Here is a 25,705-nt window from a genome sequence, read left to right as displayed (position 1 = left end):
GCCCGTCGCTGCTACACGGTGAAGCCACAAATTTGGCCTGTCGCTGCTACATGGTAAAGCCACAAATTTGGCCCGTCGCTGCTACACGGTGAAGCCACAAATTTGGCCTGTCGCTGCTACACGGTGAAGCCACAAATTTGGCCCGTCGCTGCTACACGGTAAAGCCACAAATTTGGCCCGTCGCTTACACGGTGAAGCCACAAATTTGGCCCGTCGCTGCTACACGGTAAAGCCACAAATTTGGCCCGTCGCTGCTACACGGTGAAGCCACAAATTTGGCCCGTCGCTGCTACACGGTAAAGCCACAAATTTGGCCCGTCGCTGCTACACGGTAAAGCCACAAATTTGGACCGTCGCTGCTACACGGTAAAGCCACAAATTTGGCCCGTCGCTGCTACACGGTGAAGCCACGAATTTGCCCCATCGCTGCTGCACGGTAAAGCCACAAATTTGGCCCGTCGCTGCTGCACGGTGAAGCCACTAAGTTGGCCCGTCGCTGCTACACGGTGAAGCCACTAATTTGGCCCGTCGCTGCTACACGGTGAAGCCACGAATTTGGCCCGTCGCTGCTACACGGTGAAGCCACAAATTTGGCCCGTCGCTGCTACATGGTAAAGCCACAAATTTGGCCCGTCGCTGCTACACGGTGAAGCCACAAATTTGGCCCGTCGCTGCTACACGGTGAAGCCACAAATTGGCTGTCGCTTACACGGTAAAGCCACAAATTTGTCCGCTGCTACACGGTGAAGCCACAAATTTATTACGTCGCTGCTACACGGTAAAGCCACAAATTTGGCCCGTCGCTGCTACACGGTCAAGCCACAAATTTGCCCGTTGCTACACGGTAAAGCCACAAATTTGGCCCGTCGCTGCTACACGGTAAAGCCACAAATTTGGCCCGTCGCTGCTACACGGTGAAGCCACAAATTTGGCCCGTCGCTGCTACACGGTAAAGCCACAAATTTGGCCCGTCGCTGCTACACGGTGAAGCCACAAATTTGGCCCGTCGCTGCTACACGGTAAAGCCACAAATTTGGCCCGTCGCTGCTACCGGGTTAAGTCGTCAAAGTATCATTGGGCCAAATTTCTTCAACGGCACCATAAATGCAGAACGTTACTGAACCCACATTCTAGAACCATTCGTAGCCTGGTGGGTCTGCGTTCCTCACTCCCCCTGATTTTTAACTCTGGGGTGTATTAAAAAAACGGGTCAACCAAAACAACCCCCACAATTTGGAGGAGTTGAAGACAGCAATCACCCAACACACCGAACGGATCTTTCCCGCCACCCTCCAAGATGTGTTCGATAATGTGCCGAGTCGAGTGCGGAAATGTCTTCAGGCCTCTGCGGGAGATTTCCAGAAGTTGGCGCCACTATAAACACTTGCCTGCACCATGACGGGCTGGGGCCAAACACCATCCAGGCCCCTCAAGCAAGCCTACAGGCACTATAGGCGTTGACGTAAAAAATAAATAAATAAATAAAAATTGCTTTAAGAGAAACTGCAATATTGTAATTAAAATATTGCTTTTATTAAAACATTACCTCAACCTTTTGCTACTACTACTACTACTACTACTACTACTACTACTACTACTACCCGATTCCCCTCCCCAGTGCTGTCCTGCTTGGGAGTGTTCCAGGCTACCACGCAGGGGGTCAGCGTGACTCCTGGGGCCACACCAAGCTGCGGCGCATCCTGGCTCAGCACTCAGCACCGCCCACCCCACACAAAGGACAGCAGCACCCCATCATCGTCCAGTGTTCCTCTATTGGTAGGTGCTGATGGTGCTGAGTTAGTGCTGACCTCTGGGTGCTGACAGTGTTGATTTGGTGCTGAAAGTGCTGATTTGGTGCCGACGGTGCTGTTTTGGTGCTGATGGTGTTGACGGTGCTGACTTATGGGTGCTGAGTATAGCATAGTCAGCATTAACTCAGCATTTCTCTGTCTGATTCATCTCTTTAGTTCTGATGTTGAGTGCTGACTGACTGACTGACTGACTGGCTGACTGACTGACTGACTGACTGACTGACTGACAATATACATGAACTCAGCACTCACTCAGCACTCAGTTTTATTTTGCTCAGCACTTTGATAGCACTATATTATTTTGTTATCATATCTATATTTATTGTGTGTGTGTGTGTGTGTGTGTGTGTGTGTGTGTGTGTGTGTGTGTGTATAGCGTTACTGAGTCCTGTGCTGATCTATGCTGACCCCTCGTTCTCATTCCCACACCCCTGCTGACCCCCTCTCTCCCTCTCCTCCTCTCTAGGCAGCTTGGGCAAGGATCAGCGGTCGTGGCTCAGCGCTGAATTGGGGCTGAGTCTGGCAGGGCACAAGACAACCAGTGCCACAGTCCTGCCTGCGACCCTGCCCAAGGTAAACAGGGACATCACAACCCTGCCAGAATCTCAGCCTGTCTCACCCTGTCCAACACTCCCCCTTTCTCTAGTCTTAACCCGTCCGCTGCGATTGTCACGGATTTCGCCTTCACTGGTAGCCTGGTAACATACACTCCCAGGTCTTTCTCTGCCTCTGTGGTGGAGAGTGGAGTGTTTCCCATGTGGTATTGGTGTGCTGGATATCCCTTCACTGGTAGCCTGGTAACATACACTCCCAGGTCTTTCTCTGCCTCTGTGGTGGATAGTGGAGTGTTTCCCATGTGGTATTGGTGTGCTGGATATCCCTTCACTGGTAGCCTGGTAACATACACTCCCAGGTCTTTCTCTGCCTCTGTGGTGGATAGTGGAGTGTTTCCCATGTGGTATTGGTGTGCTGGATATCCCTTCACTGGTAGCCTGGTAACATACACTCCCAGGTCTTTCTCTGCCTCTGTGGTGGATAGTGGAGTGTTTCCCATGTGGTATTGGTGTGCTGGATATCCCTTCACTGGTAGCCTGGTAACATACACTCCCAGGTCTTTCTCTGCCTCTGTGGTGGATAGTGGAGTGTTTCCCATGTGGTATTGGTGTGCTGGATATCCCTTCACTGGTAGCCTGGTAACATACACTCCCAGGTCTTTCTCTGCCTCTGTGGTGGATAGTGGAGTGTTTCCCATGTGGTATTGGTGTGCTGGATATCCCTTCCCAAGGTGCAGGACTTTACATTTTTCTTCACTGAATTGTAGCAGCCACTTTTTGCTCCACGCCTGTAGCCTGGTGAGGTCTTCTGGTAGGAAATCCACAGTCAAGGGGTTAACATTTTGCAGATGTGTGGTGTGTGGTATTTTCCATATGTGTAACAGGTGTGTGTGTGTGTGTGTTGCAGGTGTGTGTTGTGTACCCCAGCCAGGCGGACGTGAGGGACAGCAGTCAGGGGTGGATGGGCGGGTCCTGTCTGCCGTACAACTCCGGAACACACGAAAAACAACCTTGGCTGCTGCAACACCTCCAGTAAGTGTGTGTGTGTGTGTGTGTGTGTGTGTGTGTTGGTAAAGATTTTAGTAGTAATAATATTCTAACAGTAATTCCATCCCTGTCACAACCACCACAACCACCACCTCCACCACACTCACCACCACCACCACCACCACCACCACCTCCACCACCACCACCACCACCACCACCACCACCTCCACCACACTCACCACCACCACCCATAAAACAAGCAAACAAACAAACAAAAAAAAACACGCCATTGAAAAAACAAAAGAAATGTCTGACTTTTTTTTAAACTTGTGATCTTTTCTTCTTTATTTTCTTTCCTCTCCTTTTTCTCTTCCTTTCTCTCCTTTCCTTTTTCTTTTCCTTTCATCTTTTCTTCCCTTCTTTTCTTTAATCTTTCCTTCTTTCCTTTCCTCTTTTCTTTCCTTTCCTTCTTTCTTTTCACACTTTTCTCTCCGCTCTTTATTTCACTTCATTTGCCATTAAAAAAAAACGTACCCTAATCCCCCCCTCCCCTCCCCCCCTCCCCCCCCCCCTCCAGCTCCTGGCGCAGTGAGTGTCGGGGGCGCACACGGGCCATGCCGCACATCAAGACGTACACGAGGGTGAGCGCCGACCTGCAGCGCGCACACTACTTCCTGCTGAGCTCGGCCAACCTGTCCAAGGCGGCGTGGGGCGTCCTGCAGAAGGATGCCAGCCAGCTCTTCATCAGGTCCTACGAGCTGGGCGTCCTGTTGCTGCCCAAGTTTGTGGTGAGTGTGGTGGTGGTGGTGGTGGTGGTGGTGGTGGTGATGTGGTCGGTTCAGCCACGTCTAGTTATTGTGTGCTGGCCGCCTGCTGCCACACGGTGTGCCCCATTGCCTGTGTGCTGTGTGGCCGCCACACAGCACACAGCCGTCAGTGCCAATAATGCGCGGCAGGGATGACAAACACCGTCACGTGGAGTTGTTTTGGAGTTAACAATTCTCAGTACTGTCACAAACAGCTGTTTTGTTGATACAAAGCCTGCTAATTTTCTCTGTGGTGGACAGCGCCAGGGCTATTTAACAATTATAATCAGCAATATTGTAAATCAGCAAAACAGCTGTTTGTGACAGTACTAATTTTTTCAACTCAAAATTGACAATAATTGACAGCATTTGTTGTTGCTGCTGCACATGACTGACACTGGTGACTGTGTCCTGTGCCAGGCTGCCACACAGTATCCGCTCAATCAGACACACCGTGGGGCAGCAGGGTGCCAGCACACGATGGTGCTCACCCCAGACTTGGCTGAACCAAGTACTGCGTCACAGTAATAGTCATTACAGTACCAATAGTAGTACAGCGGCCGCGTGTCCAACACGTGATTATCCAGGGCATTTCATGTCCAGCGCAGCGTTTACTGTACAAGTATATTTAAAAAGAATATTGTAACGTGTTTAGAATGGTCCAGCAGCCAAGAAACCCTGGCCAAAAAGTGGCCCAAATTGGCACAGATTTCTGCAGCGTGTGGAAAAATTGTCTGCGGTGTCCTGCACTCGTGTCCCCCAGCCAGCCAGCCGGGGGTGTGGTGCGCCGCGCCAGCCAGACATGGGAGCTGAGCAACACATTTCTTACCTGGATTCTTTTTTGGCTCCTGGACTTGACCAAACACGTGTCCGACAATTGCCAGACCCCGAACTTTGTCCAGGAAGTCTGATACCCGGTAAATCTGATGTGCAGGAAATCCACTATGCAGGAACTTGAGGGTTGAGGGTATGTTCCAGAAATTCTCCAACAAAACAAATCCTTTTCCCTATGTTCTTTTGTTGGTTCTGCGCTAATTTCATACAACACGACATGGTCTCCCGCGGCCATGTTCCCGCCTTGGACACGAGGCCGCTGTAGCAGTTTCTGTTGAGGGAGTGACGGTGGTGGTGGCAGACTGGGGGAGGAATAGCCATGGACGTGTTGATAGAGAGTAAGAGAGAGGTTCATGGTTACAATACTTGGAGACACATAGAAAGATTGATAGAGAGTTAAAACATAGAAAGATTATTACATAGAAAAGATTACATAGAAAAATTACATAGAAAGATTGCATAGAAAAATTACATTGAAAGATTACATAGAAAAATTACATAGAAAGATTACATAGAAAAATTACATAGAAAGATTACATAGAAAAATTACATAGAAAAATTACATAGAAAGATTGCATAGAAAAATTACATAGAAAAATTACATAGAAAGATTACATAGAAAAATTACATAGAAAAATTACATAGAAAGATTACATAGAAAAATTACATAGAGAGATTACATAGAAAAATTACATAGAAAAATTACATAGAAAGATTGCATAGAAAAATTACATAGAAAGATTGCATAGAAAAATTACATAGAAAGATTGCATAGAAAAATTACATAGAAAGATTGCATAGAAAAATTACATAGAAAGATTATGCAGAAAGATTACATAGAAAGATTGATAGAGTTAAAAATCTGCCAAAACTACGAGCCTGTGTTAAGTGATGGCGGTGGTGGCAGAATGGTGAAGGAATAATCAATCAATCGATCAATGGGGGCATACACCGGGGGGCGCGTCGCCTCACCCACCCTACGACGCCAAGCCCGGGGGTCCCTCCGGGCGAGCCTCCCTGCAGGCCCCTTCCCAACCCGAGTACCTCCCGGCAGGATCTATCAACTTGCTCAAGCCAAAAACTCCGTGGGCGTCCCCTTGGCCTCCTCCACTCAGGGTTGTCTCTTACAGAGACAACCCGATGAGCAGGATCAGCTTCTGGAAAACGTGCCACGTGCCCGTATAGCCGGAGTTGGTGTTGACGGACTATGCAGGTAATATATGTGGAATCAGTTTCACGGAGTAGTCGCCGGTTTGACACAAAGTCATTCCAGCGATATCCCATGATTCTGTGTAGACACTTATTACCTGTGGCATCAATCCGCCTCTCCAAGTCCCTGTTTAGTGTCCATGTCTCACAGCCACGGAGTAAGGCAGGGAGCACAAGGGACTTGAAGATCCGGATCTTTGTTCTGTACAGGTATCAACAACGCCATATACTCGTGCTGAGCGAGTCCATAACACCGTGGGCCAGACCAGGCCGTCGTAAGACGTCCTGGCCAGACTCACCGTTGTTATGAACTACGCTGCCAAGATGCATGAAACTTTCTGAGATCTCAACGTCCTCGCCACACACATGAACAGACTGTACTGTGTCATCCAGCAAGCCTCCAAACACCTGTACCTTGGTCTTGGCCCAGGAGACCTCAAGTCCCAAGGGCTTCGCCTCCTCGTGCAGTGCCTCGAGAGCCGTCACCAGCACCTACAGCAACTCCACCAGGATTACTGCATCATCTGGTCCACAACTCTGCCCAGTACCCAGTCCACACAAGTGTTGAAAAGCGATGGGGCAAGGACACAGCCCTGCCTCACTCCCGCATTCAAGGGAAAGAAGCTGGACAAGCCCCCCACACTTCACAGCACCCTCTGTCCCAGAATACAGGCCAGTCAGCAGACCAATAGTCCTCGCAGGAATCCCACGGAGTCGCAGAAGATCCCAGAGTGCCTCACGATGCACTGAATCAAACGCCTTCTTGAGATGGACACAGGCTGCAAGCATCCCCTGTCCAAACTCCCGTCGGCGCTCCACCAGTACATGAAGCGCTAGGCTACGGTCAGTTGTTGACTTGCCAGGCGTGAACCCAGACTGCTCAGGTCTCTGCAGCTTCAGCAGCTGGCTGCGAATTCACATCAGTAATAGGTGGGCAAGCACCTTGCCTGGCACACTGAGCAGTGTAATACCATGGTAGTTGTTGCAGTCCTCGCGGTCCCATATCCCTTTCCAGATAGGGACGACCAGCCCCCTCTTCCAGTCAGGAGGAATGGTACCGGACTGCCATACGGCAGCCAAGACCGCACGCAACCCGTGGGTCACGGCCTCACCTCCAACTTTGAGCAGCTCCGCACTGATGTTACAGGTGCGGTGCCTTCCCACCCCTCAACTTGGCCACAGAGTCTCTGACTTCACCCAGAGAGGGTGGGCTTTCGTCAATGGGCGGGTCAACATCCGCCACCTGCAACCCAGCAACTGGATGCTGCCCACGTGGAGGGTCCACCATGTACAGCTGCTCAAAGTACTCAGCCCAACGAGCCCCCTGCCCACCCATGTCTGACACGAGGCAGCCGTCAGCTGTTTGGATAGCGCTCACCTGAGAGGAAGACTTGATTAGAGCAGAGCTTCTTCAGGGTTCGGTAGGCAGGTCGAAGGTCATTCGCATTTAAATGGAATTAAAAGGAATAAACACATGTACAGATAGAGTTAGAAATGGGTAAATAGTTGAGGCATAAATAGATGATGATTATAGATTGATAGATAGAGATAGAGATAGACAAAGACATAGATAGTTACAATAGATATAGACACTAATAAGTAGATGAATAGAACACCATTTTTGCAACTCTTAACAAATCTATCATAACACTTTAACTAACTGCCCCCTTCCTGCACCCCCCTACCCCCACTCTCTCTCTCTCTCTCTCTCTCTCTCTCTCTCTCTCTCTCTCTCTCTCTCTCTCTCTCTCTCTCTCTCTCTCTCTCTCTCTCTCTCTCTCTCTCTCTCTCTCTCTCTCTCTCTCTCTCTCTCTCTCTCTCTCTCTCTCTCTCTCTCTCTCTCTCTCTCTCTCTCTCTCTCTCTCTCTCTCTCTCTCTCTCTCCCTCCCACACCTCTCCCTCCCTCCCCTCCCCATCTTTCACCCTCTCCTCCCTTCCCCCCCTTCCTTCTCTCCCCTCCCTTCCCTTCTCTCTCTCCGTCCCCCTCCCACCCCCCTCACTCCCTCCCTCCCTCCCCCTCCCACCCCTCTCTCTCTCTCTTCCCTTCCTTCCCTCCTCCTCCCTTCTCTCTCTCCCTTCCAGACTGGGGCAGCGACTTCTCCCTGACGCCCCCAGCAGCCCTCCTCCCTCCCCTGCCTCCCCCTGCCCTACGACCTCCCCCTCACCCCCTACCCCCCCGGCGCCGCCCCCTGGTTCATGAATACGAAGAAAACGGAGAAGGACGCTTTTGGGAGGACCTACCCTTGAAAAATAGAAAAAGAAAACGGGAAATGGGTGACTTGTTTTGAGTGTGACCTTTTCTTCTTCTTCTTTTTTCTTCTTTTTCTTTTTTTTGTTTTCCTTGTTTTCCTGTTTTTTTCTGCCTTGTTTCTTTCTTGTTTCATTTGTTTCCTGGTTTTCATTCTTTTTTTTTTTGCATTTCTCTTTCTTTGTTTTCTTCCTTCCTTCCTTCCTTATTTCCTTTCCTTCCTTCGTTTCTCTTCCTTCCTTCTTTCCATCCTCCCTCTCCTTCCTTCCTTCCTTCCTCTTTTCCTTCTTTCCTTTCCTTCTTTCCTTTCCTTCCTTCCTTCCTTTCCTTCTTCCTTCCTCTCTTCCTTATTTCCCTTCCTTCCTTCCTTCCTCTCTTCCTTCCTTCCTTCCTTTCCTTCTTCCTTCCTCTCTTCCTTATTTCCCTTCCTTCCTTCCTTCCTCTCTTCCTTCCTTCCTTCCTTCTTTCCTTTCCTTCCTTCCTTCCTTCCTCTCTTCCTTATCTCTCTCTCTCTCTCTCTCTCTCTCTCTCTCTCTCTCTCTCTCTCTCTCTCTCTCTCTCTCTCTCTCTCTCTCTCTCTCTCTCTCTCTCTCTAATAATAATGTTTTAATAATAATTTAATAATATTTATAAAGATAATTATTTTTACAATGTCATCAAATTACCTCAATAAATGAAGATTTTTTGTCGGATTTCATTTCTTAACTTTTTCCTCTATTTTTTACACCGAGTCAGTAGTAGTAGTAGTAGTAGTAGTAGTAGTAGTAGTAGTAGTAGTAGTAGTAGTAGTAGTATAGTGGTAGAAGTAATAGTAGTAGTAGTAGTAGTAGTAGTAGTAGTAGTAGTAGTAGTAGTAGTAGTAGTAGTAGTAGTAGTAGTAATTGCTTCATTCACTGTCGGCGCTTCGAACTTTTGCACTGTTTCGAACCAGTAGTCAATGAACCGGAACTTGTGGGCACCTGGGGAGGGCCACCCGTGTGTCCTGGGGGGCTGGGGCAAGGCAAGGTCTAAATAAATGGAAGGTCAACTCAGGCGCAGATTACAGGTGACGTCAGTTGGTCAGTGGGAGGAGTCTTTTCTCGCTCTCCCTCTCCCTCCACGAGTATAAAGTGACCTGACCTAGCTGGCAACCCCCTTAGTCCCTCTCTCCCACTCGCTCCGGTAAATTCTCTCTCTCTCTCTCTCTCTCTCTCTCTCTCTCTCTCTCTCTCTCTCTCTCTCTCTCTCTCTCTCTCTCTCTTTCTGTGTGTGTGTGTGTGTGTGTGTGTGTGTGTGTGTGTAATAATATAGATAAAAGGCTGAAGTTCTTGGTAGTTTTCCAGTATATTTTATAGATTTATTAGTGCAGGATATAAAAGGCATAAATGTGCTTTGGAAGTACTTTATTTGCTCTTGTACTTTTCTTCAGTATGCCCAAGCATTACACAAGCTATTACATAATATATACCTATATTTCTGTATCTATCTATCCATCTATCTGTATTTATTCATTTATCCATCTATATATTTGTGACTGGAGGGGTTGCCTGCTCGGTCAACTTCTTTTTATACCCTGTGCTACGTCACTTGGTCAGAGGGAGGAGCCTCGAGAGGATGCGCGGAATGGGACGAGTTTTGAGCCGACCTTGAGTTGACCTCCCTTTCTTTAGATCTTGGGGCAAGGCAGCCGTGAATGTACCCCGGGACAGAGCCACAGTGGTCCATATCCTTAAACCTATCTGGCTCACACTACGACCATTTCCAAGGCTACAGAGAAGAGTAACCGGGTCTTCATGGCTGGGTCCCTAATGTCGCCTAACAAGCCCCATAAAACACCCAAGAAGAAGGTCCCTAATGTCTGCTCCCCTGACTAAATCGAGGCCTATATTTTGTTAGCTCTTGTCTCCTACCATTGTGTCTTTTTAGTCCAGATTGTAGTTCATATGTACAGTCCCTTATGTCTGCTCCCCTGACTAAATCGAGGCCTATATTTTGTTAGCTCTTGTCTCCTACCATTGTATCTTTTTAGTTTCCTGGTGCTATTTCCACATGTATTAATAGTTGTATAATCACACTCTGTCCTGCCTGGGGGTTGGGATGGCATGTTCCTCCCTTCTCCTGTGTTGTTTACTTGCAACTGTAAACTATCAATCAATCAATCCTGTTCATTTATGTTCTTTCTTTGTTTTCTTTCTTCCTTCCTTCCTTTCTTCCTTCCTTCCTTCCGTCCTTCCCCATTTTCCTATCTTACTTTCATTCTTTTTCAATATACTACTATTCTCTCTCTCTCTCTCTCTCTCTCTCTCTCTCTCTCAGACTATCACCAGGATCACTCCGTCTCTGTTTCACTATTCACATCTCTCTAAACGTATCATTCTCCTATCACGACTATTAACCAGCGCCACAGAGAAGAATAGCCGGGTCTTCATGGCTAGTTTTCCCCGTCCAAGATGCAGAAGACGGGTCAGACTATCACCAGGATCAGAAAAAAGTCGATGGAAGGCCCGGCGACTCCCACGATAGAGGCTTTTTGAGCAGGCGATCCGAGGCTCCGAGACCTTTAAGAATACGGACTTGTGACCCTCGTGTGTGTGTGTGTGTGTGTGTGTGTGTATTAGCATGTACAGAGGAGTAGCGACGCGTGCTGCACATTGACACACACACACACACACACACACACACACACACACACATACTTGATCTGCATGCATACGAAGGCGACACACACACACACACACACACACACAGCAAAACAGCACCACAGAACAACGTATAAGCCGTGCATATGAGGAAAATCCAAATGATATCACAGTAAAGTTTTTATTCAGCAAAGAAAACACTGGGAATTTAATAAGAACATGTCCTGCTTGAGGGGTGGGGTGGCGTGTCCCTGATCCCCTCTCCCTAGTGGTATACCGAAGTTGACCTCTCCTTTTGGCCGCTCCTTTGACCTCTATTCAGGAGCAGTAAGTAGCTGGGGTTTTTTTATAATATTTTTTTTACGCCCTTGAACTGTCTCCTTACCTGTAAAAAAAAATACTCCCGTCCAGAAAGTAAGCGTGGGACTGTCTTTGTAACGGCTTCGACTTTGGGCTTATTCTTGATTGTTGATTGGCGTTGTTGTATCTAAGTTTTGTTCATTTTTCATTTTTCTTCTGTTCCAGTTTTATCTATCTTCACATCCTTCCATAATACCACAACACCAAACTCCATATATTGTTGTTGTGGTAGGAGTTTTATCTATCTTCAATTCCTTCCAGAGTACCACAACACCAAACTCCATATATTGTTGTGGTAGGAGTTTTATCAATCTTCACATCCTTCCAGAATACCACAACACCAAACTCCATATATTGTTGTGGTAGGATTTTATCAATCTTCACATCCTTCCAGAATACCACAACACCAAACTCCATATATTGTTGTGGTAGGATTTTATCAATCTTCACATCCTTCCAGAATACCACAACACCAAACTCCATATATTGTTGTGGTAGGAGTTTTATCAATCTTCAATTCCTTCCAGAGTACTACAACACCAAACTCCATATATTGTTGTGGTAGGAGTTTTATCAATCTTCAATTCCTTCCAGAGTACCACAACACCAAACTCCATATATCGTTGTGGTAGGAGTTTTATCAATCTTCAATTCCTTCCATAGTACCACAACACCAAACTCCATATATCGTTGTGGTAGGAGTTTTATCAATCTTCACATCCTTCCATAGTACCACAACACGAAACTCCATATATCGTTGTGGTAGGAGTTTTATCAATCTTCAATTCCTTCCATAGTACCACAACACGAAACTCCATATATCGTTGTGGTAGGAGTTTTATCTATCTTCACATCCTTCCAGAGTACCACAACACGAAACTCCATATATCGTTGTGGTAGGAGTCTTATCAATCTTCAATTCCTTCCATAGTACCACAACACCAAACTATCAAACACTCATAAGAACTTGCATGAAATCTGAATAAATTGAGCAGGACCACAGATAGTGACAAATACTGTAAAATAGAGTTAACAAGCGCCGTTATGAAAGGTGAAGAGACTGGAAGGCGTCATATGCAGGAGGAGAGGAGGGAGAAATAGAGAAAAGGGAGGATAAAGAGAGGGAGAGAAGAGAAAAAGGGAGGATAGACACATAGAAAGGGAGAGAGAATGAGAGAAAAAGGGAGGAGAGGCAAAATAGGAAGGGAGATAATGAGAGAGAAGGGAGAATAGACGCAATAGAAAGAATAGAGAGAATAGAGAGAGAAGGAAGAATAGACACAATAGAAAGAATAGAGGGAATAGAGAGAAGGAAGAATAGACGCAATAGAAAGAATAGAGAGAATAGAGAGAAGGAAGAATAGACAATAGAAAGAATAGAGGGAATAGAGAGAAGGAAGAATAGACGCAATAGAAAGAATAGAGAGAATTAGAGAGAAGGAAGAATAGACACAATAGAAAGAATAGAGGGAATAGAGAGAAGGAAGAATAGACACAATAGAAAGAATAGAGGGAATAGAGAGAAGGAAGAATAGACGCAATAGAAAGAATAGAGGGAATAAGAGGGAAGGAAGAATAGACACAATAGAAAGAATAGAGGGAATTAGAGAGAAGGAAGAATAGACACAATAGAAAGAATAGAGAATAGAGAAGGAAGAATAGACGCAATAGAAAGAATAGAGGGAATAGAGAGAAGGAAGAATAGACACAATAGAAAGAATAGAGGGAATAGAGAGAAGGAAGAATAGACACAATAGAAAGAATAGAGGGAATAGATAGAAGGAAGAAAAGACACAATAGAAAGAATAGAGGGAATAGAGAGAAGGAAGAATAGACACAATAGAAAGAATAGAGGGAATAGAGAGAAGGAAGAATAGACACAATAGAAAGAATAGAGGGAATAGAGAGAAGGAAGAATAGACACAATAGAAAGAATAGAGGGAATAGAGAGAAGGAAGAATAGACACAATAGAAAGAATAGAGAATAGAGAAGGAAGAATAGACGCAATAGAAAGAATAGAGGGAATAAGAGAGAAGGAAGAATAGACACAATAGAAAGAAAGAATGTCTTACAATAATTTAGTTAGAGTAATAGTAGAGGGACAAGAACAGCATATACCACAGCGAACACTTAGAAAAGAAAACAATGTTCCTAAGTGGATGACTCGTGGACTAAAACACGAGATTGGGTTAAAGAAGGGAACTTATCAGAAAATAAAGAATGGGGAAACACATCTCAGGGGCCGGTACGTCGAACTATCTAGATTAGTTAAGAAAAACACCAGGATAGCAAAAAAGAACCGTGAGATCAAAGTAGCAAATGAGGCGAAAAGTAATCCTAAGGGCTTCTTTCAGATGTATAGAACAAAAACACGGGAGAAAATTGGACCGCTGAAAACAAACACAGGGGAGCTAGTAGAAAATTACGAAAATATGAGCACATTGTTGAACGACTACTTCCTTTCAGTATTCACACAGGAGGATCGAACGACTATACCGGAAAGAGTTCAGGTGTACGAGGGCGGGGATGGCGATAAATTGAGGGATATAATCATTACCAGGCAAGTAGTTCAGGATGAGATAGATAAGCTTAAGAAGAACAAGTCGCCAGGTCCTGACGGGATATTTACGAGGGTATTAAAGGAGCTAGGTGATGTAATCAGTGACCCACTAACCGACATCTTTAAGATGTCGGTAAATACTGGCTATGTGCCGAGCCTATGGAAAGTAGCTAATGTGACGCCGATTTTTAAAAAGGGGGACAGGTCAGTTGCTTCAAACTATCGACCAATTAGCTTAACATCGGTTATAGGGAAGATGATGGAGTCCATAATAGCCAGGAACATTCTGGAGCATTTAGAGAAACATAGCTTAATTCACGACTCGCAGCATGGGTTCACAAAAGGTAGGTCATGCCTCACCAATCTCTTGTCCTTCTACAATAAAGTATTTGAGGCGGTTGACAGAGATGAAAATTATGATGTAATCTATCTTGATTTTAGTAAAGCGTTTGACAAAGTTCCTCACCAACGACTGTTGCTTAAATTACAGGCTCACGGAGTAGAGGGTAAAGTTTTGAACTGGGTCAAGGCGTGGCTTAGCAATAGGAAGCAAAGAGTGCAAATCAATGGTAAAAGATCTGACTGGGGATGTGTTACGAGTGGGGTCCCACAAGGTTCGGTATTAGGTCCACTTTTGTTTATTATTTATATCAATGACTTAGACACAGGAATTAGTAGTGATGTTAGTAAATTTGCAGATGATACCAAGATCGGTAGAGTAATTGAGTCGGATCAGGACGCTAGTATTCTCCAAGGTGAACTCAACAGATTATATGACTGGGCGGATAAATGGCAGATGGAGTTCAATGTAGGGAAGTGCAGTATTCTGAGTGTAGGTAGGAACAACCCCTCACATAACTATTGCTTAAATAACACTCTCATAAGTAGGTCTGGGTGCGAGAGGGATTTAGGGGTCTTAGTGAGCTCTGATCTCCGTCCAAGGGCACAATGCATTCAAGCTAGAAATCGAGCTAATAGGGTACTGGGATTTGTTTCAAGGAGCGTAAGCAACAGAAGCCCCGAAGTCTCCCTCAAACTATATTTAGCATTAGTTAGACCTCATCTTAACAATGCGGTTCAGTTCTGGTCACCCTACTATAGAATGGATATCAAAATGTTAGAATCGGTGCAGAGGAGGATGACTAAGATGATTCAGGGGTTGAGAAACTTGCCATACGAGGAAAGACTCAAACAGTTAAACTTGCATTCTCTAGAAAGGCGAAGGGTGCGTGGAGACATGATCGAGGTTTATAAATGGATGAAGGGCTTTAATAAGGGAGACATTCATAAGGTTTTGTTGGTAAGAGAACCGGGTAGGACACGAAGTAACGGGTTTAAACTGGATAAATTCAGATTCAACAGGGACATAGGCAAAAATTGGTTTACTAACAGGGTGGTGGATGAGTGGAATAGGCTTAGCAGTAATGTGGTGAGTGCCAATACAATTGTCACATTCAAAAATAGACTAGATAAATTCATGGACAGCGATATTAGGTGGGGTTAGATACACGGGAGCTTAGGGTCAAAGGAGCTGCCTCGTACAGGCCTACCGGCCTCTTGTAGACTCCTACGTTCTTATGTTCTTATGAATAGAGGGAATAGAGAGAAGGAAGAATAGACACAATAGAAAGAATAGAGGGAATAGAGAGAAGGAAGAATAGACACAATAGAAAGAATAGAGGGAATAGAGAGAAGGAAGAATAGACACAATAGAAAGAATAGAGGGAATAGAGAGAAGGAAGAATAGACACAATAGAAAGAATAGAGGGAAGGAAGAATAGACACAATAGAAAGAATAGAGGGAATGAGAGGGAAGGAAGAATAGACACAATAGAAAGAATAGAGGGAATGAGAGGGAAGGAAGAATAGACACAATAGAAAGAATAGAGGGAATAGAGAGAAGGAAGAATAGACACAATAGAAAGAATAGAGGAAATTAGAGAGAAGGAAGAATAGACGCAATAGAAAGAATAGAGGGAATAGAGAGAAGGAAGAATAGACACAATAGAAAGAATAGAGGGAATAGAGAGAAGGAAGAATAGACACAATATAAAGAATAGAGGGAATAGAGAGAAGGAAGAATAGACACAATATAAAGAATAGAGGGAATAGAGAGAAGGAAGAATAGACACAATAGAAAGAATAGAGGGAATAGAGAGAAGGAAGAATAGACACAATAGAAAGAATAGAGGGAATAGAGAGAAGGAAGAATAGACGCAATAGAAAGAATAGAGAATAGAGAAGGAAGAATAGACACAATAGAAAGAATAGAGGGAATAGAGTGAAGGAAGAATAGACACAATAGAAAGAATAGAGGGAATAGAGAGAAGGAAGAATAGACACAATAGAAAGAATAGAGGGAATAGAGAGAAGGAAGAATAGACACAATAGAAAGAATAGAGGGAATAGAGTGAAGGAAGAATAGACACAATAGAAAGAATAGAGGGAATAGAGGGAAGGAAGAATAGACACAATAGAAAGAATAGAGGGAATAGAGAGAAGGAAGAATAGACACAATAGAAAGAATAGAGAATAGAGAAGGAAAAATAGACACAATAGAAAGAATAGAGGGAATAGAGGGAAGGAAGAATAGACACAATAGAAAGAATAGAGGGAATAGAGAGAAGGAAGAATAGACACAATAGAAAGAATAGAGGGAATAGAGAGAAGGAAGAATAGACACAATAGAAAGAATAGAGAACAGAGAAGGAAGAATAGACACAATAGAAAGAATAGAGGGAATAGAGGGAAGGAAGAATAGATACAATAGAAAGAATAGAGAGAATAGAGAAGGAAGAATAGACGCAATAGAAAGAATAGAGGGAATAGAGAGAAGGAAGAATAGACACAATAGAAAGAATAGAGGGAATAGAGAGAAGGAAGAATAGACGCAATAGAAAGAATAGAGGGAATAGAGAGAAGGAAGAATAGACGCAATAGAAAGAATAGAGGGAATGAAAGAGAAGGAAGAATAGACACAATAGAAAGAATAGAGGGAATTAGAGATAAGGAAGAATAGACACAATAGAAAGAATAGAGGGAATAAGAGAGAAGGAAGAATAGACACAATAGAAAGAATAGAGGTAATAGAGAGAAGGAATAGACACAATAGAAAGAATAGAGGGAATAGAGAAGGAAGAATAGACGCAATAGAAAGAATAGAGGGAATTAGAGAGAAGGAAGAATAGACACAATAGAAAGAATAGAGGGAATAGAGAGAAGGAAGAATAGACGCAATAGAAAGAATAGAGCATATGAGAAAAGGAAGGATAGACGCAATAGAAAGAATAGACAAGAAAGACCGAGGCATATACCCCAAGATAGATAGATAGATAGATAGACACATAGAGGCGTCACACATGCAAACAAACAAACAAGCAAAACAAGAAACAAACAAATTAACCCTCCCCCCCAAAAAATAGATCAACAACTATTGCATAACAGTATAAAAGAGTTCCCCTCTGAGCGTGTTTGTGTGTTCGTGTGTGCGTGAGTGGCCGCTGTTTGTTTACACGCGTGAGGGATAATTAATATAAAGAAAAAAAAAAGGATAATTGGACGGAGGAAACGATGGAAAAAACACTACACAAACAAACAAACAACAACAACAAAAAAAGAATTAATAAACAAATCCACAGAAATCGAGATAAACAAACAGCATTCATATCACCACGAAAATAAAACCAAACCAACCAACAAACAAACAAACCAAAACAATAAAAAAACATACAATTACGATGGAAAAACACTACACAAACAAACAAACAAACAAACAACAAAAAAACCGAATTAATAAACAAATCCACAGAAATCGAGATAAACAAACAGCATTCATATCACCACGAAAATAAAACCAACCAACCAACAAACAAACAAACCAAAACAATAAAAAAACATACAATCACGATGGAAAAACACTACACAAACAAACAAACAACAACAAAAAAAGAATTAATAAACAAATCCACAGAAATCGGGATAAACAAACAGCATTCATATCACCACGAAAATAAAACCAAACCAACCAACAAACAAACAAACCAAAACAATAAAAAAAACATACAATTATGATGGAAAAACACTACACAAACTGACACAAACAGAAAATAACGAATTAAACGAATCCACAAACCATAGAAAACGAGGTAAACAAACAGCATTCATATCCCCACGAAATAAAACCAACCAACCAACAAACAAACAAACAAACCACAAAGCAAAACAACAAAAACAAAAAACAAATTAACACCAAAAGAGAGAATAAACGGAGCAGCAAGTGAAGCATAACAATAATACAATAGCGAATTCGAAGCACGTGGCGGCCATGGCGAGGGACTGTGTGACTGGCATGGCGGAGGAAGGGTCAGGGAGAGTCGTCTTTTTCGCCCCTCCCTCCTTTCCACGGCCTGGCACAGTCTCCTTGGCACTCGTGTGGGTAGAAGCACATCCCCTCCGCGCCCAGGTAAAGGTGTGGTCGTTTTAATTAAGGCGTGGAAGGTGTGGGAAGGTGTTGAAATGAGGTGTGTGAGTGGTATCATGGCGGTGAGGGAGAGATGGAGAGAGGGTAGAGCTGTAATTTTTGCCCCTCCCTCCCTTCCACGGCCTGGCACAGTCTCCTTGGCACTCGTGTGGGTAGAGACACATCCCCTCCGCGCCCAGGTAAAGGTGTGGTCATTCTAATTAAGGCGTGGAAGGTGTGGGAAGCTGTTGAAATGAGGTGTGTGTGTGTGTGTGTGTGTGTGTGGTATCATGGCGGTGAGGGAGAGAGGGAGAGGGGGTAGAGGTGTCATTTTTGCCCATCCCTCCCTTCCACGGCCTGGCACAGTCTCCTTGGCACTCGTGTGGGTAGAGACACATCCCCTCCGCGGCAAGGTAAAGGTGTGGTCATTTTAATTAAGGCGTGGAAGGTGTGGGAAGCTGTTGAAATGAGGTGTGTGTGTGTGTGTGTGTGTGTGTGTGAGTGGTATCATGGCGGTGAGGGAGAGAGGGAGAGGAGGTAGAGCTGTTATTTATGCCCATCCCTCCCTTCCACGGCCTGGCACAGTCTCCTTGGCACTCGTGTGGGTAGAAGCACATCCCCTCCGCGCCCAGGTAAAGGTGTGGTCATTTTAATTAAGGCGTGGAAGGTGTGGGAAGCTGTTGAAATGAGGTGTGTGTGTGTGTGAGTGGTATCATGGCGGTGAGGGAGAGAGGGAGAGGGGGTAGAGCTGTAATTTTTGCCCCTCCCTCCCTTCCACGGCCTGGCACAGTCTCCCTGGCACTCGTGTGGGTAGAGACACATCCCCTCCGCGCCCAGGTAAAGGTGTGGTCATTTTAATTAAGGCGTGGAAGGTGTGGGAAGCTGTTGAAATCAGGTGTGTGTGAGTGGTATCATGGCGGTGAGGGAGAGGGAGAGGGGGTAGAGCTGTAATTTTTGCCCCTCCCTCCCTTCCACGGCCTGGCACAGTCTCCCTGGCACTCGTGTGGGTAGAGACACATCCCCTCCGCGCCCAGGTAAAGGTGTGGTCATTCTAATTAAGGCGTGGAAGGTGTGGGAAGCTGTTGAAATCAGGTGTGTGTGAGTGGTATCATGGCGGTGAGGGAGAGGGGGTAGAGATTTTTGCCCCTCCCTCCCTTCCACGGCCTGGCACAGTCTCCCTGGCACTCGTGTGGGTAGAGGCACATCCCCTCCGCGCCCAGGTAAAGGTGTGGTGGCGCTAATTAAGGCGTGGAGGGTGTGGGAAGGTGTTGAAATAAGGTGTGTGTGTAGCATGACGGAGGGGGAGAGGGTGAAGTTTGTTTGTCTTTTTCGCCCCTCTCTCCCTTCCACGGCCTGGCACAGTCTCCCTGGCACTCGTGTGGGCAGAGGCACATCCCCTCCGCGCCCAGGTAAAGGTGTGGTGGCGCTAATTAAGGTATGGTAGGCGTGGGAAGCTGTTGAAATAAGGTGTGTGGGTGCAGAGTTCGCCCGTTTGAAAAGCCTCTCGTAAAAGTTTCAAGGCTCTTCATGGAGTGTTTTGTGATCCCAGTGAAGGTTTGACACGACCTCTCTACCTTGGACGGGAAAATTACCCATGAACACCCGGATATTCTTCTCTGTGGCCTTGGGGAATGGTCGTAATGGAACCCGACACGTTTTAAAAGAATATGGACCGTGTTTGTTTAGTACGATTCATGTTTATACAAATACTTCTAAGGCTGTTGTCTTAAAGGTGTAGGTAGTGACGCCTCCATGATGGCCAGGTAAAGGTGTGGAGGTGCTAATTAAGACATAGAAGGTGATAGGTGTCAAAAATAGTTAAGGAATTCGCTTGTTATCTCGTTTACACTCGTTAGCACCCTTGTTATCGTTTGAAGGTGTAGCTAGTGACGCCTCCATGATGGCCAGGTACAGGTGTGAAGGTGCTAATTAAGACATTGAAGGTGATAGGTGTCGGAAATAGTTAAGGAATTCGCTTGTTTTCTCGTTTACACTCGTTAGTCTCCTTGTTATCATTTGAAGGTGTAGATAGTGACACGCCTCCATGATGGCCAGGTAAAGGTGTGTGGTGCTAATTAAGACATTGAAGGTGATAGGTGTCAAGAATAGTTAAGGAATTCGCTTGTTTTCTCGTTTACACTCGTTAGCATCCTTGTTATCATTTGAAGGTGTAGATAGTGACTCGCCTCCATGATGGCCAGGTACAGGTGTGAAGGTGCTAATTAAGACATAGGTGATAGGTGTCAGAAATAGTTAAGGAATTCGCTTGTTTTCTCGTTTACACTCGTTAGCATCCTTGTTATCATTTGAAGGTGTAGATAGTGACACGCCTCCCTCGTACCCAGGTAAAGGTGTGAAGGTGTTAATTAAGACATAGAAGGTGATAGGTGTCAGAAATAGTTAAGGAATTCGCTTGTTTTCTCGTTTACACTCGTTAGTCTCCTTGTTATCGTTTGAAGGTGTAGATAGTGACGCCTCCATGATGGCCAGGTACAGGTGTGAAGATGCTAATTAAGACATTGAAGGTGATAGGCGTCAAAAATAGTTAAGGAATTCGCTTGTTTTCTCGTTTACACTCGTTAGTCTCCTTGTTATCGTTTGAAGGTGTAGATAGTGACACGCCTCCATGATGGCCAGGTACAGGTATGTGGTGCTAATTAAGACAAGGTGTGATGAGGATAGTTAAGGAATTCGCTTGTTAATGTTTACACTCGTTAGTCATGTTATTGTTTGAAAGTGTAATTAGTGACACGTCTCCCTCTTGGTCAGGTAAAGGTGTGTGGTGTTAATTACGACATGGAAGGTGTGAAGGAAGGTGATGAAATTAGGGAGTGGTTTGATAGTTCAGTTGAGTAAATTTGTCATACTTGTTATGTTGGTGTCTGCCATCGTTACAAGGGCGGCAAAGGTGTGGGTTGGTATTTGTGGCGTAGGCAATGGAGGTGTTGAAAGTAGTGGTTTGCTTGTTTATCCTCGTTAGTCCGTTTTTTTAGCACCGTTTTTTTAGCTAATTGTTTTTCCCTTCTTGTTTATATGTAATTTTCGTTGCCTAGTTGTATTTAGAGGACTGAATCAAGCTCATAATGTCCTCTCGTCTGTGTGTGTGGGGGGGGGGGAGGTTACGTGGTTCTGCGTTCCTGGTCGTTGATGAATGAAGGCTTGCCGCGCCAAACCCGTATTCATATTTGTGTGTGTGTGTAAGGACTGTTCATCGTAGTACTGGCGTGTGATAGCATCAGGGAGGGAGATCAGTGATTTAGATGGAGATAATAGCACTGGGAGGCTCGGGTACTATACAACGTTGCCAGATTATCGTACTCAGAGTATAGTGTTGACCGGTTTCCGACGCACAACTATTGCTAAGAAGCATCAGCAATTAACTAACTGGTCACGTGCCCCCCCAAAAAATAAAATATTTTATTTTTAATAACGGAATTAATAATAATAATAATAATAATAATAATAATAATAATAATGATAATAATAGTTATTATTATTATTATATTATCATCATTATTAGTAAATGCATAAATGAATGTTTATCTACTAGTAGTTCGCGTTAACATATGTTTTAAAGCTAAAAAGAAAAAAAAAAATACTCCCCCAGAACAAGTATTTACACAATTTATTCACGCTCTGCGAGTTTCGCCTCGCTGACCCGTCCAGTACGCGTATCGGGCGGGTACTGGACAAGGGGGAGAGAGAGGGTCAGAGATCGCTGCGGCTGGTCGCTATTGATGTACAAAGACTACCTCTTTATATATGATACAGTTCAGGGCCTGGATGACTTACATGATTATGTCACTATATTCAGAATGTGGAGATGACGTTGGTATTCTGTACCTAAAAGCTCCTTGCCAAATACTGTACTTGATACACATGAGCAGTGCTCACAAAATTATCCTGTTACAAAGAAATTATTACTTATTTATGCCACTTTGCTCATTTTATCTGCTATCGCAGAACAAAGTTTTTCTACACTTAAACATATAAAATCATTCAGACGGTCAACTATATGGGTGAGGAGAGATTGGATGGGTTTACAAAATTATGCATTCACCGTCAACTGACCAACGGTGATCTGATTGAAAATTTTGTTACGGCTGTATTTTCATAAAAAGAGAAAAAAAAAAGAGGAAACACTATCCTGTAATTAGTACATCACAACACACACACACACACCAGTACCCAGAGATTGACGATAATGAGCATGCACTTGCTCGTGTCTGGAGGGTACGTGCTGGCGAAAGCGAGTCCAACTAGTGATCAGGCCGTGGTGAATTACACACTCACACACACACACACACACACACACAAATATATATATATATATATATATATATATATATATATATATATATATATATATATATATATATATATATATATATATATATATATATATGTATTTATTTATTTAGTCATTGCTTTTGTTCTAAAATTTGTGCCCCTTATGCAACGGTGAATCAAAATCAACTTAGTTTTAATGTAGCAATGAGTTCCTCCCCCATAAAGTAGCCTAACGTTATTTAATACATTACTGTGGCTCAACACTCGACAAAGAATTTTTCATTTGTTTCTTATTTACCAAAGCACTGCTAATATAAATTACATCAAGTGTAAATAAACTCAAGAGCAAATACTTTTTCCTCCTCCAGCCTCTCTTCCACATTCATTTCACAAATAAAGCTAATGAAGCTCCTCCTGTAACCTAACCTGTTATAGAATTACAATATGGAGGACAGGCTGGGATGGGAAACATTAGTAACCGAGAGACTGGCCTACAATGTCTGCCTAATAAAGTAATACTCGTAGGTAAAGTGGGTAGCATGCGAGATTGCTGCGCGTTGCATCGGCGCTCATTTCCGCCTCCTTGACCTTTTGAGCCTGTGGTGGACTCGTATCCACTGGCCCGGGGACACTCGGCTATGCCGTCCGGATTCCCACAATTTACCTTCCCAAAGTTTCCCGAGGTATCCGTTTATCGACCGACCCGAAAGGAAGGATGAACAGGAGCAATAGCTGGGAGGGCTGTACGCTGAAGGCACCTAATCGGACTCGAACCGGTGCCCCGAGGAGTGGTAGACGGTCACAGAAACCACTCAGCCACGGAGGCGCAGGGGCTGGGGTGTAAAGAGAGAAAGCCCATTTTAACTCTCACGCTGCCCGGGAATAGAATCCAAAATCTCCATTCAACCGAGAAATTTCGGTTGCGAGCCGAGTGCCAAAAAAAAAAAAAAAAAATCTAGATCCGCCACTGTCTTGCATGGTATATTATCGATGCAAATCGGTATATCTGGGATTCATAAGGACATGGTTTTGTTTGTATACATAAACATTCAAATATACTATTGAAAAAATAACGAATGTCAGTCAGCAGTTGATTTTCACGTATTCACGAAATGCGCAGATGACACAGCTAGCAAAATTCCCGCTTTGTTGATGGACAGATGAAATGAAACAGACTAAGGTCATTAGGATACGTTATTATGGGATACGAATGAGGTGGTGAGTCTTTCCTGTGTATTAACATGATCACTTCATCCTGTCTGGCCCCGTCCACACCCCCGAGCAGTGCCGACGGGCAGTCATTGCTTCCAGGGGCATGTCCTCAAACGTTTCGTGGCTCACACCACATTTGGTAAGGCTTTCGTGGAGGTTGTGGGCATTACCATGGGTAGTTTTATGAGCCTAGTGATAGTTTGACCAGGCTGCTGCACCATGAACGTGAAATACACTCATGAGAACCCGACTAATCTGCTTTATGACCTTAGGAAATACTTGTTACGAAAGTTGAAGTGAGAATCTAAGTCTGTATATACCAAGTCTCTGCTTCAGAACTGCGACCGGTACGCGCACGAGGCGGTTTTGGGGCGGAGCAGTGGGATGACGTCACTTGGAGCCAAAAAAAAAAATACCCGCTACTTCAGGGGTGACTAAAGTTGGCGCCGTATGTGCACTCTGGATGTGCATTCCCGCCTTCTTTCACAGCGCGTTCAGGCAAACCACTGACGAAAAAAATGTCTTTTTCTTGTGCTATTGCGTGACTGTAATTTCAATGACTACAAACGGCGGTGTGGGGTGTGAAGGAGGACATGTTGAAGTGATTGATTTAAATTAGTCCGCCTTTCCTCGTTTTTTCTAAATCCCTGTTTCTACATTCTCTAGTTTGGCTCCAAGCAGTGTCACGCATAAACCACGCCTCGGCCGTGTCTCCTCCCACAAACCTGCGTATGACTTGACTTGGTGTATATAGACTTAGGTGAGAATATAGGCCTAGATCCAGCTCCCATACACATTTCTGGTAGTGGGGCACGAGCGGAATGATGTCATGAGCAGGGACCCCGCGAGCACACAACTGAAATCCCTTTGCTTGCCCGGCTGACCTCTCCCGTTGCCCGGCCCCGATAACACATGTCTCGAACCAGTTAAGGCTTGCTCTCCGCCTGTCACGTATTATCATATCGTTGTGGCACGCAGCATCGGAGTTTACAGCAACACACGTGAACTGCCAACCACTTGCCTAGCCACGCCTACCCATTTGTTTGAGGAGCATCACTGGCACGCCCGACAGACTGGCCCGGCGGTATATTCCCAATCTCTCTATGGGTGTGTGGTTCCTGAGTGAAGACGCTCGGCTGTACCTTCGAAACTAACCACGGGGTGTTCTGGAAAATACTCATTGTAATTCCCACTCAAAATTACTCTATATAACTCCACCTGCACCTAGCCTCTCCTAACTTAACCTACCCAAACCTGCCACCACCTGCACCTAGCCTCTCCTAACTTAACCTACCCAAACCTGCCACCACCTACACCTAGCCTATCCTAACTTAACCTAATCTATCACCACCTACACCTAGCCTAGCCTAACTTAACCTAACCTGCCACCACCTACACCTAGCCTATCCTAACTTAACCTAACCTGCCACCACCTACACCTAGCCTATCCTAACTTAACCTAATCTATCACCACCTACACCTAGCCTAGCCTAACTTACCTAACCTGCCACCACCTACACCTAGCCTAGCCTAACTTAACCTCATCTATCACCACCTACACCTAGCCTAGCCTAACTTAACCTAACCTGCCACCACCTACACCTAGCCTATCTTAACCTAACCTGGCACCACCTACACCTAGCCTAGCCTAACTTAACCTAACCTGCCACCACCTACACCTAGCCTAGCCTAACTTAACCTAACCTGCCACCACCTACACCTAGCCTAGCCTAACTTAACCTAACCTGCCACCACC

General features: G+C 44.8%; 2 protein-coding genes and 1 long non-coding RNA gene across 7 annotated transcripts in view; 2 read left to right on the top strand and 1 right to left on the bottom strand.

Moving 5' to 3' along the window:
• Window positions 1-7,884, top strand: part of LOC126992666 (probable tyrosyl-DNA phosphodiesterase) — a 40,547-nt gene extending 32,663 nt beyond the window's left edge. The window contains exons 10-13 of the mRNA XM_050851475.1: window positions 1,619-1,776; window positions 2,278-2,384; window positions 3,273-3,397; window positions 3,930-7,884. Coding sequence (XP_050707432.1) covers window positions 1,619-1,776; window positions 2,278-2,384; window positions 3,273-3,397; window positions 3,930-4,314 — 775 coding nt within the window. The 3' untranslated portion in view covers window positions 4,315-7,884. The remainder of the gene's footprint in view (window positions 1-1,618; window positions 1,777-2,277; window positions 2,385-3,272; window positions 3,398-3,929) is intronic.
• A 10,448-nt stretch (window positions 7,885-18,332) lies between these two features.
• Window positions 18,333-25,705, top strand: part of LOC126992664 (mucin-1-like) — a 99,243-nt gene continuing 91,870 nt past the window's right edge. Inside the window, exon 1 of one of the 5 annotated variants that reach the window (XM_050851471.1) lies at window positions 18,333-18,450. Coding sequence is in view for 1 of the 5 variants with exons in the window: in XM_050851468.1 (XP_050707425.1) it covers window positions 19,739-19,856 (118 nt within the window). In the remaining 4 variants the exon portion in view is untranslated. Of the gene's footprint in view, window positions 18,451-18,529; window positions 18,648-19,158; window positions 19,285-19,392; window positions 19,482-19,723; window positions 19,857-25,705 lie in introns of those variants that run through there. The other 4 variants (XM_050851469.1, XM_050851472.1, XM_050851470.1 and 1 more) reach the window with 4 other exon arrangements.
• On the bottom strand, window positions 24,414-25,650 carry LOC126992671 (uncharacterized). The gene is made up of 3 exons (XR_007746891.1): window positions 25,588-25,650; window positions 25,260-25,388; window positions 24,414-25,213 (listed from the first exon to the last, which is right to left on the bottom strand). It is a non-coding gene; the product is annotated as an uncharacterized LOC126992671 (long non-coding RNA).

The sequence above is a fragment of the Eriocheir sinensis genome, unplaced genomic scaffold (assembly GCF_024679095.1).
Source record: "Eriocheir sinensis breed Jianghai 21 unplaced genomic scaffold, ASM2467909v1 Scaffold5, whole genome shotgun sequence".
Lineage (NCBI taxonomy): Eukaryota > Metazoa > Arthropoda > Malacostraca > Decapoda > Varunidae > Eriocheir > Eriocheir sinensis.
Note: the sequence above shows the minus strand (reverse complement) of the source record. Positions and strands in the feature narration are given on the sequence as shown.